This window comes from Pelecanus crispus, chromosome 2, assembly GCF_030463565.1.
Source record: "Pelecanus crispus isolate bPelCri1 chromosome 2, bPelCri1.pri, whole genome shotgun sequence".
Taxonomy (NCBI): domain Eukaryota; kingdom Metazoa; phylum Chordata; class Aves; order Pelecaniformes; family Pelecanidae; genus Pelecanus; species Pelecanus crispus.
Genome location: NC_134644.1, coordinates 33493856 through 33513375, shown reverse-complemented (window position 1 = coordinate 33513375; position 19520 = coordinate 33493856). Strand labels below are relative to the sequence as shown.

At 39.9% G+C, this 19520-nt stretch overlaps 1 protein-coding gene across 1 annotated transcript in view; it reads left to right on the top strand.

Annotated features, from left to right (window-relative positions):
* Positions 1-12122: 12122 nt before the first annotated feature.
* The window catches only part of AGMO (alkylglycerol monooxygenase), a 196461-nt gene continuing 189063 nt past the window's right edge, over positions 12123-19520 (top strand). Inside the window, exons 1-2 of the mRNA XM_075728214.1 lie at positions 12123-12251; positions 18871-19001. Coding sequence (XP_075584329.1) covers positions 12123-12251; positions 18871-19001 — 260 coding nt within the window. The remainder of the gene's footprint in view (positions 12252-18870; positions 19002-19520) is intronic.

Sequence of the window (19520 nt, the reverse complement as noted above, 5' to 3'; positions counted from 1 at the left end):
CTTAGCATATTGCGATAATGAGATGTACACAAAGCACTGGCATGCAGCATTATTGAGATGATTTCCTTTTTGGCTCAGCCAGATTCCTGTTAAAAGTTATACGGACTCTTAAGAGACTAACAAAAGAAGAATTAAAGAACCAGCAATGGCACGAAGATAAGCCTAATGAAGCTGGAGTTAGGATCTCGTGAAATTAAAAGCAGACTTTCTATGAATACATTTATTGAAATATACCATTGACATTTCATTACACAACAAAACCAAAAAGTCCTAAAACACTTTCTTGGCCCGGGTTGAATACCTACCAAAATCCCAGTATTTACTTGTTAGAGCGGGTTCTTCATTAAATTTGCAGAATAGAGGCTTAGATAAACACATTTTGATTAGAAAGAAAGGAAAACAAAGCCAAAAATTGCACTGAAATTGTTCCTGTGCTGTAATGCATTAATGGCTAAAATCCATCCCATACCTGCTCACATTATGGATTAAATGAAGATAAAGCCGTAACTTTGTGACTGAGTCCATCCTACAATGGCCTTTTGAATGACTTTGTGAATATCGCATTTGACAGTTCAATACAGAGATTTATTTTAATTCTAGCAGGAGACTATAGTCTCCTAATACATTTGCAAGATATGTGCAAACACCTTCCACTGCCTCAGAATAGCAGAAAATCACAACAGTATAAAAAAAGGCTTTTTCACTGAACAGTCCTTTTGGAGTCATCTTTGATGAGTTTGATAAAGCTCCGAGGACCAAGGTGGATATAGGTTTCTCAGAAATTTTGACAGCAAAAGATTATATTATCATCCAGGTATTTAAATTGGCATCTAAAGAATCATGCTGGAAGTTATATGCAGCTTTATGCAAACCATAAGCACCTATTATCCTTATTTTTGCCTGTCACTGCTGTGCAGTTCTCTCTGAGGTGAAACTTCACAGCTGTATAACAATTCAGAGAATGACAACAGAATAAGTGAATGTGAATAATGATGTATCTAACTGCAACTACAGTTTGCTTACTTAGCATTGCTTTGATTACTGCAATTACACAAACTGGATTTTAATCGGGACACTAGATTTCAGTTCTCTGTTTTTTAATTTCTCCTGTCTGGAAGGAAAACAATGTGTGGATCTTCCTTTTTTTTTTTTTAAAACGCATTGGGAAAGCCAAATATGATTGCAACAATTACTTATATAAAATACAATTTTTGATTTTTAGTAACTATGAATTGGCAGATCTGTCTCACATATCAACTCAGTAATAGCAAATTTCCCAGACTAGCATCAATAAAATCATGCCTGAGCATTGACTCTCACAAATGCAAAGAAAGGATGACAATGTATGGAAAAAAATTCATCAGCTCATTTCCCACACTGATCTTCTCCAGTGCAAGTACAAGTGTGTCCTAACCTGGCATAAAACATGAGATTTCATTTTACAAGTGATGTTGTGATGCTTAAGGCAATAAGGATATCTTATTTTTAAGGACATGTAGGATCTCTTTTTGTGTGTTTGTGAGTTATAAAATCAAGTGAAGACTTAGTGACGTATCTGAGATGAAATCAAATTATTCCTCTGAATTTAATTAACATGATTCATCAGAATTCATAGATTATATCTATTATATCTATGATATATCTATGATCATAGAGTACTCAATCTGTGAAATTTTTTTGAAAACGTAATTCTTGTTCTGTGGAAAAATTTGATATTTGAAATTAATTTTCATCCTAAATCAAGTTGCTAAAGGAACCCGATCATAACAAAATAATCAACAAAGAAAACATTTACAAAGCAAAATTGAAATTTATAGAGAACATGTATATAAAAAATGTTTTGAGTTAGAATGCTACTTTCACATTTTATTTTTTGTTTAAATTAGGAAATTGATAAAATTTTGGTTTGTCTTCACACTATTGCAGTGTCTTAGGCATTCCATACAGGTGTGATTCAGAAAAACAAAATTAGATTAAGTACTTATGTGAGCAGTGGGACAATTCAGAGAATTTCAGTTGCCCAAAATAGCCAAGAAAAATAATACAGAGATTATTCCCCTTCTCATTTGGACAAATAAAATGAAAACTCTCAGCTTCTGAAATGCCAGTTGGCATAAGGTCCAAGACATTTTTAATATGATAATGTCAGTAAGACAAATGTCTGTGGAGGAATTTTATGTAGGAATGTGCTTCACTGGACCAGAATGACTGGATGTGACAGATATCAACATTTTAGACACTATTTGCATACCTGTTAGTTCAGGATTACACACCACCTCACTGCAGATCCTAACGTCAGCTACAGTACTGTAACGCTAAAGCAAATACAGATCTGTATATGATCATTACATCTAGTGTCTAGCAGAGAAAAAAAAAACATAGAAAAAAGGGAAAGAATCCTCTAAGAAGCCTTTTCATTGACAATCCTCTTTGCTCACTACATTAGAGCCAGGGTTTGCTCAGGTTGAAAGGTAAAAAAGCTGAAAAAATATAAAGGAAAAAAAGTATTGAGAGCTAAGCTGCAGACATAGATCAACATGTTTTGAATTCCTTTAGCTTTGTGACAACACCTGGACTCCAAAGGCACACCCATATTCAGTGGCACTTCTCAAAGAGAATCTGAAGTTAATATTAACTTTCTTCTCTGAATTCTGAAGAGTAGCTAGAGGAAAGTCTGTGTTTATTCTCAGTTTCCCCACTTCCCATCCCATCCTTTCCTCTCACTGCATTCCAAATCCAAAGGTATACGTCTCCATGGCCCAAAAGAAAGGACTAATGACGTTACAGAAATGGCTCAAACATGTCAACAGCAGTTTTACTGACTGAGAACTGTGGTCTAAAATCTTCACCAATTTACAAGCAACTATAGAGAGTTGTGAGGTCAATGTAATTTTTTTTTTTTTGAGACTGAAAAACACAGAATAATGTATTTTATAAATTGTATTGTTTTATTCAGATTGACTATTCAGATTGTGCTAGATTTCATAATCTTTTAAGAATGAACATGCATTCCCCAGGTAGCTCATCAGTCTCTTAGAAGCTAGAGAGATGATTCATGTCAAAATTATGGAGTTGATTCATTGCAAACCTACTCTAAGTAGACAGAACTGACCTTGATAGTTGCATCTGGACTCTTGCAAATCTTTTTCTGATTTTCCACTATTTTGTTTCTCAGTATCTTGAGAAATTGCCACAAAAAACCACACAAACCCATAAGCAGCCCCCCAAAATACTACACATGCTAATCTTACTATTCTGATTGGGCTTTGGCTCAGATATTAAACCAGTAAGTGTTTCAGAACAGGTAAACAACACAGCAAAGAAAACCTTACAGACATCTTGATCACAGCTGCTGTGTAAGTTATTCTGTAACACTGGAAGGATTCCCCACAACTAAATATCAGGGAATACATTCCATACTTATGACATACAAATTTGAAGCCTATTTCATTCCCTGAACATAAAAAGAGATTAGAAACATTTTTGAATATATGGAGAACTAAGTTTTGGAACTAGAATGAAGGAGGAAAAAATAAGCATTTCATGAGTGAATTTTGTAGTGGATAGTCTTTTTTTCCTCCAAGTGATGTGTATGCATAAATGAAATTTCATTTACCTTTTCATTTATATCCATCATATAAAAAAGATGACCAAAAAAAAAAAGGAAAAAAAAGCTTTTGCTATGGTAAAATATGATATATATGTTAGTTGTCATTTGATTGATTATACTAATTTCAATCACTTATTTTATCAAATAACTTTTAGAGTTATTCTTGCTTTTCATACTGTATTAAGCAGTGTGAGACATGAACTTCAAGCTTGCAAAATGAAAAGCACTCAAAGATTGAAAACATTCATTCTTAATTTTAACAGACAGTTTCAGTGCTTATACATTATGGTAGTCTTTAATTACTTCATCATACGCTATCCTGTAACGGGACCTCTAACTAGATTTCTGCTCTAGTTTTCAAATATTCCAGAAACTTTGGACTTTCTATGAATTTTCACTTCCTCACTTTCCTTTAAGGGTTTTTTAATAACATTTTTCCCCTAATAATTCCTTGCACATTTTGTTGTATTTATTAATTAGTTTTTCTCTGGTTTTAATTTTTCTTCAGTCTAAATTTCAGCTTTTAGTTGTTTCTGAAAGCTTCCAGGGCCTTCTGGAGCTAACAGCTTCAGTTAGTTACCCTTGCTGAAAAGGAGACTGTTGATTAAAAAGGGCTGCAACTTCTGTCTTTATCTGACTGCTGATTAGGAAAGAACCTATTTAGGTCAGTAGGAGTTCAGCTAGTAGGTCTTTTGGCAATTAGAGAGCTAGCTGGGATGTGAGGAGTATGCTGGAATGTCTCCAGGTAGGATAGGATTGTACAGTATTGTTAAGGTTTGGTCCTCAACGGGAAACAGATAAATTACCTGGAGTACCTCAAAAGTACTGGAGCGACAAAGGATGCCCTTATGCAGGTTTGGGCTGCGGGGAGCACTTAGTACTTCTTCCTGGGGTGGTCTCACAGTGGGAGGTGTGCTTTGCAGAGGTACTTAGGCACTGGGCAAGGGAGCAGTGGGAGGAAGTGTGTGACTGTGTGGCTTCAAGGATGACAAGCAGGTGATGGACAGGGTGCTGCAGGATGTAGTAAAGGAAGGAGAGCAAGAGGCTACCTGTGCACGAGTGGTGGATGGAGACTCCCTGGGTGGAGGAGGCTGACAGCTTGTCACTGGGCAGCAGGAGAAAGGTTCCTTCTTTGCCCTCTGATGTGAATTTGCAGCATTGATGCAGTGGCTTAAAGGCAAGGAAGGGGAACAAACTCTCCTAAGGGGGAGCATAGAGGTCAGCTGGACCGGAGGTGAGCACTAACTCTGGAGCGGCAGGGGACAGTGGCTGTAGACTCCCTTTGGGGGGTGGTGGGGTGGCAGTGTCTATCTCCTACCAGGCTTACTGGCACAGGAGGCTTGTTGCCTGCCAGAGGTCCAGGTAACTTATTAGAAGAAAACAAAAGGGGATTTCCACCTTTCCAAAGTTGTTCTACCACCTTTGGTAGCTAAGCATTTTACTCTTTTTTTTTTTTTTCCTTTTGTTCAAATGCATTAATTGCACTCAGCATTTATAACTCACTGTAGTTTATTTAAGGGAGTCATCAACAGAAAATAATCTCTCCCTCAAGCAATAGGGATTTTTAGGCTAGGAAGAAATAGAAACTATGTGATTTTTCTAGGAAAAATTAATTATTCTGTGCTCTTAATGATAAAGAAAAATAGTTGATTTAAGGCTAGATGATGCTTGAAGATCTCAAGCTTTTGAATATTACCCACTGATTTTTATCAAGCATATCTGCTGCTGGTACTAGAATATATCTTTAAAAAGATGTTCAGTGTCAATTTAATACCACTGTCTTTTTGTTGAAGTTCAGACATATGTGCATAATCTTTATAATTCTTTAGGGCTGGTCTTTATGATTAAAAAAAAAAAAATCATCAGTGTTTTGGTTAGTCTTGCTTGAAAGGTTGTACTTCCTATGCTTCCACTCAGAAATGACCCAAATGATTCCTGCCTGTGCACATGCAGTAAAGTGGTAGCATGTGCTATAGTTCATATCATGAGATGTTTCATGATTTTGGGTCTACCTAGTGTTGATGTTCATATGCTCCTAATTCAAAAACATGAGAGAGACTATTCTGGTGATAACAAATAAACAGTCATAATCACTGGTCAGATAGTACAAAGACCTATTAAATAGGTTATAACATGTCTGATCAAATGATCTTGATGTACAAGATATCTATCCTGAATCTGAGGTTGTAAGCTATATAATGCTGACATACCATGTAGGTTACAGCATGCAGCAACTTGAACACTGGTGCTCCTAATAAATTAAACTAAAATAAGATTTTCAGAAATAAAAGTGCAAGAAATTGCACAGCAGAACATGCCAAGTAAAATTTGGAAACACTCAAAACAGGTGGGCAGGCTGTTCTTCTAAAGTTACTTGATAGGCTTGCCTTGAAGATGGAATTTATTTTTCCAGTAACTCCCATCCCATCCCCTGTCCCACCAAAAAAACAAACCACATTTTTCCTCAGTAGGAACAAAAGGTTAAAGTATTTCAAGAGCAGAAAATGCTGAACAAATAAGACAAAAATACCCTTAAAATGTTTCTGCCTTATTCTTCAGCCTGCCCAAGTACCCTGGTGACTGCTTCCTGACTCATTAGGCAGCTGTGCTGTCTGCATCAGAACAGGGCATGACTGAGTCAGCTGGTGTGGGGCCGCTCATGGCTTAAAAGCAGCTTCTTGGAGCTGTTTCAGGTTGTGCAGAGATAAGCAGCCCAAGAAGCCAGCTTCAGGGAGTGCCAATAACTGACCTAATTAAGAGTTCACCTCTTAAGGAGATTGGTAGCTGAACACCCAATAGATGGGGCAGCCTAGGAGCCCACCCATGGGCAGCTGAACAGCCCAGGCAATGAGGCATGCAGACAGAGGATGAACAATCATTCTGTCAGACCACATGCCTGTTTATTGACAAAAATCTTTCTACAGAGCTTAGGCATGAGATACCAAGATAAGTTTGATGTTCCGAAATTCCCAAGCTTTCCTCAGCAGGGTAGAGTCTAGACTACCACACTGTCCTGATCTTCCTTTCTGTTGTGAATGTCTGTCTTGACTTCAGTCCAGAACAACTCAAGCCAGTTTTAGCATTTTGTTTTGTTGGGCTATTTTTTCTGCTGATGGAGCATGTTAAAATGGCTCAGCGCAGTGTCTAATGACCACGAGGGCTTGCACAAGGAAAGCACCGAGAGTGCACAACATGCAGCTGGAAGTGGGGGAGGGCTGAAACCACTGCTTAGGCTCTTTTGGGAACTTCTTGCCATTACAGCACTGTTCAATAAGGCTAACATGCAAACATGTTAGAGGGCTTTCTGCTTGTGATTGGCTCACCAAAATCAGTCAGAGCTTCAGGATGAACCTCCCTGCCCATCTTTCTTGCAGTCAGCATAGCGACTACACCAAAAGGGTTTTCTATCTCTAACATTCTTTTATGAGAATAGAAACTAAACCAAAGTAGCTTCTGAAATACAGGAAACTGTGTTTTTGCTGTTTGAGGGCTAATAAAAATATAGAGCACAAATGCCAATTCCCTTGCTGCTCACTGTATCCTAATAGGGTGAGCCATTACCTTTGGACCTTGTATGTCTCAGCTTGCAATCTCAGCTGGTCTTCTGGCTTGCAGCAATCTCTGCAAAGCTCCTCTAGTCTCCAGGAGAACCTCCGTCCTGCAGCTCTGAGCCACTGTTGTCCTCTTCCTGATCAGGCCCCTGCCTTCTTATTTCATGCTACATCTTTCATCTGCTACACCTCTTGAACTATCGCCTCCTGGCTTCCTTGCAGCCTGATGGTCCCTTGTGGATCCCATGGAGAGCACCATTTTCGTCTCCTTCCAGAAGATGCCCCATGACCCCATCCATGTGTGGCAGCTAGAACATGGAGTACCAGGGAGCTTTCCTGTCCAGCCGGAGCCCATCCATAAAATGCAATACATAACATATAGTTATGTGAATAGGCAAATAAAAGCAACAGTTTCCATCCTGCTGGAGACTGGCCCTACAGAAAAAAAAGATAACTTTGAAAAAGGCAGTTACTGAAGTGCTGATGTAAAGGAAGCGTCAACTGTTTGGATGTAGTTGCATGCTGACATATGATAGCCTGCTGAAGCCATGTTTTTGGCAAATGCACAGGAGGCGGTGACTCCATGAGCTGTTCAGTTGATCTAATAACTTGCTGCTGCTGAAATGAAGAAGTCCTGTTTCCACCTCATTCTCCCATCTCTGGTTTGTAGCTGTGTGGTCCTGCCCTCTTTCCCCTGACCTTTCATGCCAACTCCTGAACTCCCTGGACCCTCTCATGAGCCACTTAGCTCACTAGAGCAGTAGAAAAATGTAAAACTATTTCTTTCCTGGTTTAATTTCTTGCTATGTGAGTTTGTGAGGTAAATCAACTCATGGAGAAATTCTGTCAGTCTCTGTGCCAGGGCAAGGTAAATGGTGGAGGAAGTGTATAGAAATAAGGAGGGAGAGAGGAGTGCTGCCCGCCCATTTTCCAGCAGAAAGTCAGCATCTGGCTCAGCTAAGTAGGGGACCAGAGTCTAAGGTGCAAATGATTCCCATGTTCAATATATTAGGGGACAGAAGAAGGAAGATAAGGAATTTTAATAATAATAATAAAAAAATTTTGTCCATAGGAGAAAGACTTCAGAAATATTGCTGTGTTTAAAAAAAAAACCAAAAAACACCCTCAAAACCAAACAAAAAAAACCCTGCTACCGGACCATGAATAGATGCTAATAACAAATAAACATAGAGGCTAAAGATTAGTATGTATATTTATCACAGTAAGTTTCCCCAACAGACTGCCTGAAGGGTATATTATTTTCTCTGGACATCTTGGCAACCCTTGAATAAATTGATTTTGCTAACTAGTTGCACTGAATTAAATAATTTAGAATGATCATATATGAGCACTGTCCTATGGTTAGCAGTCCTGCATAGAAGAAATAGAAAGCTAGCAGTAAGTGGCTAAGTGCATGGCAGGATGTTGATTAATATTCAGAACTTCCCTGTCTTCAGGTTTCTGAAGTCAGCATTATGCTGTTATTAAGAATTGTGTATTAATACATATAGCTTATATAATATGAACAAATAAACACTTAAATATTTTTTTTAAAAGGTACTGTATGATGTAGGGTTTATCACTGGCAAAGACAACATTCAAAATATCTTGTAATACCAATTTTTAACAACACCGATGTATTTAGTGCTCCCCTAATGACATCCATTGCCAAGCGTGAGTATAGGTGCTGAATACCTGGAGTAGTGACACAAAAAAATTCTGACATCTGCTCATCACAATGTACTCATTTAAAGTGTTTCTATATTCAAAGATAGTACTACATAAATAGAGCATACTAAGGCCAGCTCAGTTCTGGATTTGATTCAGTTTGCTGCGAATGATTGCCAAGGCAGACTATATCGCCCATCCCAGTTTCAACCTGCCCTTATTCCCTTTATGAGTTTATTATTTAGTGCTGGTTTAGTGCTCAGAGAGACCCAAACAGGAAGCGTCTGGGCGTTCTCTGTTCATGAAGTGGGTGGGATGGAGTTCTTTAGAGAAAACAAAATATCATCCACCTACAGATCATGTTAGGCCAGTTCCCCAATTTCCTTTAAGTAGAACAGAGGCTTTTGTTGCCTTAGTTACTGGAATGATCTACTAGTCAACAGCAGAATCCCAGTCTCCAGACAGAACATCCTTCTGCTTTTTTTGATGGCAGCATAGGACGAGAAATACCTACTTTTCTATTTTTTGTTGTAAAAAGAAAAAAAAAAAAGTAGGTTATTTAACTCTTTGCAGAAAATAAAATGATTAAAAAAAAAAATCAAAAAAATCTGCAAGGTCACTGAATGGAGGAAGCATTGTCTGGTAGAGGGTTAGACCTTCCACTGAAGCAACATTCCTGGATGTTTTATTTTCTATTCCTTTCTTAACAAAGAAAAGAGCAAGCACTGGAAACTGCATGCTGACTTTCAAGGCTTATATAGACAACAGCAGCTACATTCGTAGAGCCAGATTACTGAAGCTTGTCTAAAACTCCTAGATGGTCTAGATAGGATTTAAATTTTTGTTCTCCTCACCAGAGGTGTAGCTATTGCAGTGCTGTCATATATTTTTCCTTGGACACAAAATCCGGAAAACACAACCCATCTGTTTCCCCTGTGAGGCATAATCAAGTCCAAATTCTTTAGTTTTGAAAACAAGAATTTCAGTACAGTGATACTTGAGTGATAATTTACACTGAAATGAGGGTCCAAAATAATAATTTTCAAGAAAGTAGACTCCCAAAAACCTGATGGATTCTCTTCTTTTCCAGAATGGTGTGATATGAGGTAGTGGTTCCCCAGATACTGTTCACTGATAACATTTTTTTTTTGTGGGATTAAGCTTTGGTCATTTTAACTCTGCGAGCTGATAGTGGAGCAAGATGAACACCAGCTCCAGAGCAATGAAGGGCTCAGGGTGGCCTGCTGGGATGGTGTGGCTGAGGTTAGGGTGAGTTCAAGGACTTTGAATGTGGGAGTAACGCATTAGAAACACTTAGGCTAATCTAAATGAAAAAGCAAACGTTTTCTAGCATATGTCATTGCCTGTGATGAAGATCTAGTCAGAATGCTGGTGATTTGTGTGATTTTGAATAAATTTGGAATTTTCATTTAGATGAATTCACATTTTAGAAGTTAAATAACTAGAGTTCTAGTAAGATAACTAATAACTAAGTTCTAGTAAGAACCTCAGATTACCATAAACCAACATGGGAGTTGAGGCCACTAGGATTTTAATAAGTTTATTCATTTTTACTTATAGTACTAGTATAAACTATACATATTAAGAGAGTGCCCAAATCTGTTTCAACATTAACGCCATTTTAAAGTACTTGTGCTTTGTTCAGCTTAAAGTAAAATATTTTTATTGGTACTTCCAGTTGTTTTCTGACATTCATGCACTACAGTACTGTTACGTTATTCAAACTGCAGAACATTGTTTAAATCTACCACCCTGCTGTTGTTTAAAGGGCAGCATATTTAATACAAACATCACAAATGTGCATTACTTCAATTATTTTAATGTCAATTTCTACATATGTTTCTTTTTCAAAACAGAAATTTCAGTTGAAACTACCTGTCATAGTTTCTTTCCAGAACTAAGGGTTGATTCAAAGTAGAAAGTTTTCCTTAATTTAATGACTGGCAGGTTTTAAATTGTGGCAAAATCCTTTACAGCAGGATTTACAGTCCATTTCTTCTGCAAAGACCATAAGTGGAACTGAACGTTTGAGATGAAGAGGTTGTTGGGACATTGTGTTATTTTATTTCTGGCTAATCTATTTTATCACAAAGCTTATTATTTGTACTTACGCCAAACGTATCAAGTGTGATTGACAAACATTTGACAGGGAAATGCATGCTCCTGAGCTTCAGACTGAAGGCTTGAATGTACAAAGCCTGTCCTTATTCCCATTTCTAAAAGTCATTTTCTACAGGGATCTAGCGTATATATATTTTCACTGTTTCTTTATATTTCCCTGGTTTTCCCTCCTAAATGAAAGCCTAATAGATGGCTTCTAGAAGCTACCTTCAGCAGAGTCATGTTAGTCAGATCTATATAAAATTGAGCCATGATAAACCCTTCTGAAAGTTAAAAATTAAAAACTTTTAATGGAAAGAGTGCTGGACTGACCAATAGAGCTGACCAAAGGAGCCAATAAGTGCATCTCTGCTTGTTTCTCAAAACCCTTAACACTTTAATTTTATAAAATGGGCTCAAACTGCGCCAGGGGAGGTTTAGGCTGGAAATTAGGAAAAATTTCTTTACGGAAAGGGTGGTCAAGCATTGGAACAGGCTGCCCAGAGAGGTGGTGGAGTCACCATCCCTGGAAGTGTTCAAAAAACAGGTAGATGTGGCACTTCGGGATATGGTTTAGTCTAGTCTACCCTTGATTGGTTTAGGTGGGCTTGGTAGTGTAGGTTAATGGTTGGACTGGATGATCTTAAAGGTCTTTTCCAACCTAGACGATTCTATGATAAAATTCTGCTTTTTATGCAGAAGTCAAAACCTGAGTGATGTTGGGTGGGGTTTTTTTTGTGTGTGTGTGTGTAGAAACCTATCTGAAGCTGAGAAAGGACAGCTTGAGCTCTGCTGTTCAGGGGTTTTTGAGGGCGAGAAGGGGACTGGGACATGCAGCAGGTAGGTGCGCGACGGCTTTCTCCTCGCTCCCAGAAGCGGGCTGCGCACGTCATGACACGTAAAAAAAAAAAAGAACCAACCAAACAAACAAACAAAAAACCCCCTCAACCCTCCCCAAGAAAACCTGCAAAGCAGCGCGATTGAAAGAGAAATAAGAATTCCGAGGCTTTCCCAAAAGCAGCTTTCAAGCGCCCCTGGGAAACGCAGCCAGGCCGTCGGGCCGAGTGAGAAGTCGGAGCGCTGCGCGGCGCCGGCGCGGGGCGGGCGGGCGGTCGGTCGGTCGGTCGGTCCGTCCCCGCCGTTCGCGCACCTGCACCCGCGGCGGCCGGGCCATGGGCAGCGAGGCGGGCGGCCCGCGGGCGACCACGCCGGGCCAGCAGCTCCGCGCCCTTTTCTACGCGCTGCCGCCCGGCCAGAGCTCCTTCCGCACGGTGGAGGAGGTGCCCGACTACGTGGAGAAGGTGAGACCCCCCCCCCCCCTCCCCTGGCAGCATCCTTGGCCGTCCCCGCCGCCCACCTTGCGCGCAGCTGCCGGCTGCCTTTTTTTCAAAAGCCGCAGGCGGCCCCAGGAAACGATGTCCGCGAAAGGGCACCTAAATTAAGATTAAATACCTTGTCTTTCTCTGTCTGCTTTCACTCCTGGGCTCTCTGTCTGCAAGCTGCCTGTGCAAACTGCCTACGGAACCGTGCGCTTGTATATTTTAAACAAAGGCTCAGATGCTTTCCCCTGCTACCGGCAGCTAAAGTTTTCAGAGAAGCACCCCAAATATCTGCGGGTGGATGCTGACGTTGTCAGTGCCGCTGGTTCTAATGACAGCAAACTGAACTGAGTAAACCAGAAAACGTGATACTGCGTTTGGCTGTTATGGTTCTTAAAGCAAGCAAAAAGTCAGGTGTCTGCGCCGTTAAGGCGAGAGCTACAAGCTCAGTCAAAGAAAGAAAAATAAAAATTTCCATTTCAAATAAAAAATAAGGATTGTTTAAGAGAATGAGAACAAATATTTGTATTGGGACAATGCTGTCTCCTAGAGCTCTGAGGCAAGAGTACAGAGGTCAGGGGTGAGAACTCCCTTGTCAGCAGGCAGCAGCATATCCCTCCCTCCCCTCCTGCCCTGCCAACTTATCCACTTCCACGAGGGCACCTTTGCTCCCTTCGGTCCTACCTATTGCACATATCTTGGCACCCAGCTCCTGCTGAACCTGCAGCTGACGTGAGCTGTTCGTGGAGGCAGCAGATAAATGCTATTTTTCCCTTGTCAAAGTAAATTCACTCTAGCTTCACTGAAGATCCACACTTTTTAGAGAAGGTCCTGTTAGTTTTGCCTAGCTCCTCTGCCAGGTAAACCTTGGACTGCTGTGCAGCAGCTACTGTTGGGTTACAATGGGGGTGTCACAGGTTGCACAGTGCAGTGCAGCGCTGTCAGCAGCTTTCTGGGAATCGCAGTATGCAGCAGACCCTTGCCGATGGCTGTTACCAGCAAGCATTGCCCTTTTGGATAGGGTAAGCAGACAGCTGCTGCAAACCCAGCCTGTGCATGCAGTGTCTGGTCAATGGACTGCTTTCCTCAGAGGCATTTTGCAACTAAGCTATAGTGTCATGATCAAGGAAGACTGTCTAGAGCTTGAGAGTTTTGCCAAGTCAGCTGACCTCTCCCTCCAGCTATATCTATTGCATATCTCAATCCCATTTACTGTTCCCACATTTCTAACTGAGTATCATCCACTTTCTTGCCAGCAGCATTCCTTAACATCCCTGGGCTTTCTTCTTTCATGCAGACCTGTGCCATATTCAGCTCAGACCCTGGCCAAACCTGGAATTTCTTTTACTGGGCACACAGCTGTAAAAGTTTGCAGAAGGATTCTTAATACTTCTTTGCATTGTAAGAGTGCCTGCAGGCTTCTGCTGTTGTAGAGAACCATTGTGATAAGTTTGTAAGGGAATATATACCTTGCAAAAACACTATATTAAAAAAAGGATTTCCATTATGGTTTTACTTTTCTAGAATTGCTATCTTTGGTTATTCGTACTGGAATCCTCCCCCTAGTCCATTTGTTGCCAGAACAGATCCCTTGATGCTTGGTTAGGCAGGTGTGTAAAAGTCTTTTAGTGGTATAACTGTCTTAACTCTATGGCTTTGGTCTGAGCTTCGGCAGTGTCACACCTCTTCTTCTGGCCATGTGTTTGTGGGCAGAATGTAACTATCTACAGTCCCTCTCCAGCTGCTTGTCACTGTTAATTTGACCTACTGGTCTGGCAGCTTCTCTTGGACTGTTGAGGGAACAATTGCAAGAGCAGCAGATCCATTGGATTCAGCGGGGCTAGATTTAATAGCCACCTGATCAGCCATTCAGGGAAGGCTTGGAGTGGTAACCCCTTGAGTTGGTACAAATACAGAAATGGATGTCCGAGCTCAGCCCAACACAGAACAAAAAAATTTCTAGCGTGGAGCTGGTAATAAATGAAGGCCTTAGCTCAAATAATTCACTTTAAAAGACAGTAATGACGATGTGGGTGTGAAACAAACTACTGATTATGTTAGCATCTCCTAAACAGTTTTTGGGTTTTTTTTCTGAGACCATACAGAAGTGGGATTTAGATCTTGACTCTGTGATCTATCGTGTGTCAGATGGATGAGGGTATTTCTAGTGCATTAAACCACATGGCTACAGCTGTGGGGATACGAATCTTCCAACATTAGGCAGGTGGAAGAACCTCCTAATCCACTCAAATATTCATGTTTTTAGTGATCTGCAAAATTGAACACTTCGGTGACTTACAAAATATATGTACTTCATAGGAGTAGCTCCTTTGAGCTAGAGTCAGCAGTGTTGTTACATTTGGGTGCAGCAAATGACAGCCGTGGGTGAAGCAGCTCTGATTTTTAGAAGACAATAACTTAGTTAGCTTGTGTGGTGTACTTTCTAGCTGTGCTTATGCTACTTCCATTTCAGAGGCAGGACAGGCAGCTCCCGGTCCCTGCATCGTGCTCTGTATGTTGGCAGAGGTGTACGTGAAGTCCCCAAGTCCTGTTTAAAACATGAGTTGATCAGCTACCAGTGACGAGTAACAAAGCTCTGTAGCAGTGCCCAGGGAGAAGTCACCCTTCCAACTAATCTCCGAAATTCTAGGAAAAGGGGTCCCATCCTGGGCCATAATCATGCAATTTATTTTTATGCGAGCTTTTGTCATGTAGAACTTGTAAACCTTGATTTTTCCCTTATTTCTAGGAAGAGAAGAGAAAGTATAAGTCAATGTTCTTCTCCAGGGCAGAACTTCCTGACTCTTACAGTGTATACTGATGCTTGCCCTTGTGTGTCCTTTCACGACCATCCTTTTTCTGTGGATACAAGATTATGGTCTGCATGCTCTGTTTTTCTAATTCTTTCATAATCTACAGACGGGCAGATGGAGTGCTGCTTTTTGCTTGCCAAATATAGTTTTCATGAACAGCAACAACTTCACTTTTCTCCTTGCTATGTTCTGAAATCATCGCTTGTGCTTAGTAAAGACTTTCATGAGTCAGACTCAGGAAGAGAGAGCACTGTTCCTTCTGCTGAGAGCCCCCAAATGAAAGCTTTAAATTTAATAATCACTGTTTTTCTTCTCTATTTACTCTCTGCTTTTGAAAGCCTAAAGATTAAGTTCACATTTACACTCAATTCACATTTTAGGCTTTGCTTCTAAATAATGAGGCACAGAACCTTCATATTTAGTTTTACATGAAAGTTGAGATTCTTATGTTATAAGGACCTGGGACTTTAAGAAAACAGAAACTGTTTCAAGGCTTGCAATAAAACCATTAATTTATGCTGAGTTTCAACTTAGAATATTATTTTTTGCAACTGTATAAAGCAGAAACTGATTTTAAACGGTCCTTTGCATTCTGCAAGAGTTGGTTACTTATAAGGAAACCCCTTGTACTCAGTGCTCAGAGTAAGACTTTCAAGTTATGGATCAGTTAAAGTAAACCACAAGCTAATGCAAATCTCCATTAAGTATTTCTGGTGATGGGTGAAGAGAAAGAAACTGGAAACAGAGTAAAACATTTATAGACCGGAAGATATCAAAAGGATCCAGCTTCTGACTCTGCCCTGTGATGCTAACAGTGGCTGTTTCTTAGCTTTGTGCCATTTTGTTTGTAGGGGCAATCCTTGAAAAATTTTGCAGAGCTACCTATCCTCAACAGGTTCCTTAAATGTCTTCATTGTCATTTTAACTCTAACAAAGAAGGGGAGAAAAAAAAGTAATGGTTAGGCTAGTGAGACTATCGTCTGTCTTACTGACTGTCTCCTCTTTTCCTGAATTATTTGCATTATCCTTCCGCTGTCTTACATCTCATCCTCAGACTGTATGCTGTTTGGGACAGGGAGTGCCTTTTCCTTCTGTTTGTCCGGCATCTAACAGTATGATCCTGATCCATCACAATAGCTGTTAGGTGTTATGGTCACATAAATAATACATACTAGTCTTGACATAGCTGATCCCTTTGATCTGCTTTGGACAAAGCTTAATGGGGGTGCGTGGGAGAGAGGTAGTAATTTCTTAGATACTAAGAGGTATGCCATAAATCTTTCCTTTTGCAAGCTCCTTGATGGGCAGGAGGTTAAGGCTGTCTGAATGTTTCTCTGTCCTCCTTGCTATGACACTCCCTATTTGTGAGTCAAAAAGTGCTGTCAAATGCTTGGCTGTCTCACAGTTTCACAGTGGGAAGCAAATATTTAATGAAGTCAATGGGAAAGAAGTTATATTACTGCATATTAGTATAAAGTCAAGTATTTTAACAGTTTCAGAGGTTGCCACATAGAATACAGGCACCGTAGATTTCCTGTTTACTATTTTCATTTCATGAATAAAGTATCCCAGTTTTTCTGTCCTGAGCCCATTCAATTTGCTGCACAGCTTCTGCTGTTCCGTAACTTCAAACTGCCTGTAGTCTGTGCTAGACCTGGTTCCTAATATTGTGGTCAAGTGTTTCTTAGTTGTTCTTAATATGACCCTTTTTATCTCTGCTGGAATGTACAGCTGTGGTCATCAACCCTTGTATGATAAGTTAGGAATCTGTTTAATTATATGAATTAAGAAAAGTACATTAGAAGTCTTGTCTACTTAGAAATGAACAGCTAGAGCAAAACAAGGAGTATTTACATTTTCCTAGAATGTTTCAGTGATTTCAAGTGGAAGGTTGTGGCATTTGGTTTTTATTTCTTTATTATTGATTTCAAGTATCCAGAGATTTACCACATTGGTTTTCTTGGGTGCTGTTTAGGCTTTATCCACAGGTCTTCCTTTGCTTTCAAAGTTTTTTATATCATCAGTTAGTGCGTATCCCAGACAGGCTTTTAGATACCTACAATGTTGTTAAAGAGCAAGCTAGGCATCTAAATTAAAAAGTGCCATGTTGATATTAATCTCTGTTCATCTGTTATTGTAACCTAACCCTGAGCTGCTGAAGTTTATGAACTTTCACATTTCCTAGACGCTATAAATCTCTTGCTGCTTGCATGGTTTGAATCATCCCATTCTTCTTTGACTGAGCAATCTGGTCTATATCCATCTTAGTCTCTTTAGTGTTCCAGCCTGGTAGGAATTCCCGGATCATATCTCACTTGGCAACAAAAATGAGCACCCTCCAAAATGCAATGGCATTTGCAGAGGCAACATGCTTCTCTCATTCAAATGTTGTATAGGCAGGAGCAGCCTCTCTTCCACAGCAGTGCAGATGGGAGGGTTTCTGTCTGTGAATCTATATGTGTTTGCAGGTCACTTGAAGGGGGCAGCAGAAGACTACTAACAGGGCAAGTTTGCCAGTGTGATGCCTCCCATAATGGTGCGGAGAGTCTCACTGGTCTTGCGTTTCTCTAGCCCTGCAAAACATGGTGGGAATTTTATGCCTTACTGCCACTGAGAAGGAGTTGTCTGAATGTTTCCAAGGTCACCTACAAGTTTTCCACAGAGCGGGGGAGGCAGTTGAAGGAACACTTCATGTGCACAGATATCTGATGCAAGTAAAATAGCTGTTCTGGATTTTGGTGGTGGTGGCTGATATGCTGCCACTGCCTCATCATTACTTTCACCCATGAAGGACTCCAGGATCAGTAAAAAAGCATATGCTCTTCCAATTACTGTCATTCAATCCTTTTTTTTCTTGCCTATGCTGATGAAAATTTGCAAACAGCTGTTAACAGTCTTTCTCCACTGATGAAACATGATATTGTCACAATAATGTTACGAGTCCTACCACTGGTCACAGCCATACCTTTCTCTACTGGGTGCTGTTCTTGTGTGTTTTCAACTTGCCAGTTGATCTGGGATGCAAGATGGACAGTTTGAATTGAATCCGAGACTGAAACAGCGTTATGAGTGAGAAATGTTTCAGTCTCACTCATCGTTATACTTTTCTTCAGAAAGGCAGAAAATTATTTTACAGTTAGTACAACCCAAAGGAAAAAAGGGAACATTGTATCATTGCTACTTGGTCTGGAAAAAGAACATATTGTATGGCCCATAACTGGAATGGGCTGCATAGTTACTGGGTTCTCTGATGAAAATGCATACAGAAGAACTGTTGCTATCTGCAGAAAAAGCATGGCAACAGAAATGCCGAGCAGAAAGAAACTCACTTTAATATGTTTTTCAGATAATATTGCTGGATGCCAAATTCAGTGGCTGAACACATTTAAAAACTGCTTACATATCAAATCGAAAGCAGATTCTGTTTTACCTTGTGGTTAGAGGAGTCCACAAATGTTGCTGCTCTCACTGGTTTACTTGAATATAAGAAATATGAGTTTGGAAAGGCTTTTGTGTTTTGTTTTGATTCCATTTAACAATTTATGTGCAGAAGATACAAAAGAAAATAATATGGGAGGAGGTTAGTGCTCTGGATTTATGCTGGTGGTGTGGATTAAATGGTAGTGTTGGTTGTTCTGGTTTGTAAGGTCCGTGTGGAGCTTTATCACAGTAGTAGCTAGTAAGGTGCCAGCCAACCCGAGAAGTATCCTGCTACATAAACTGCTGTTACGAAAGGTGAATCTAATTCTATTTGTCTTGTGACTTCTTTTCTTCAAACTCTTTTTCAGAGTATTCCATTCTTCATTGCTTTTATTGGGCTGGAGTTTGTTGTCAGCTGGGTTCAGAAGCGTAAGCTGTCAGGTCGGATCAATGATGGCATAAGTTCACTTTCTTTAGGTATCCTGTCTCGACTGCCAGAGTAAGTATACGTGTTATATTAGCTTAAGGTTGTTTTTAATCGCTAAGAAGGAAGAAAAGAGAATTATATATTGAAGTTGTTATTGCTAACCCAAAATGATTAAACAAGGCATCTGGATCTTACTTTGCTAAAATGAAGTTGCATAAAGAGTGTAAATCTCTTTCTAATCTGTAAGGCTAAATATGATACTTGCAGGATGTTTTCCAGCTCCAGTTATATTCATCTATATTTGATCTTGGCTGTCACCTTTTGCTGATTCTGGGACTTCAGCTGACTTGACCATATTTTATGTTAGACTGTATGTTAAAATCTGAGTTTTCTTTAAGTAAACGTCAGAAAGAAGAAAACAGACCAAAAACAACAAACCAAAACATGTCCATTATTTTCATTAGCCTTTAAAAATAAAATTGCGTGCATGTACCCAGATTGATAGAATTGTAAATATGCACGTGATCCAAAGCCCTTTGGACTCAGTCATAACCTTGTGTTTGACTTCAGTGGATTTTAATACCTGAGAGA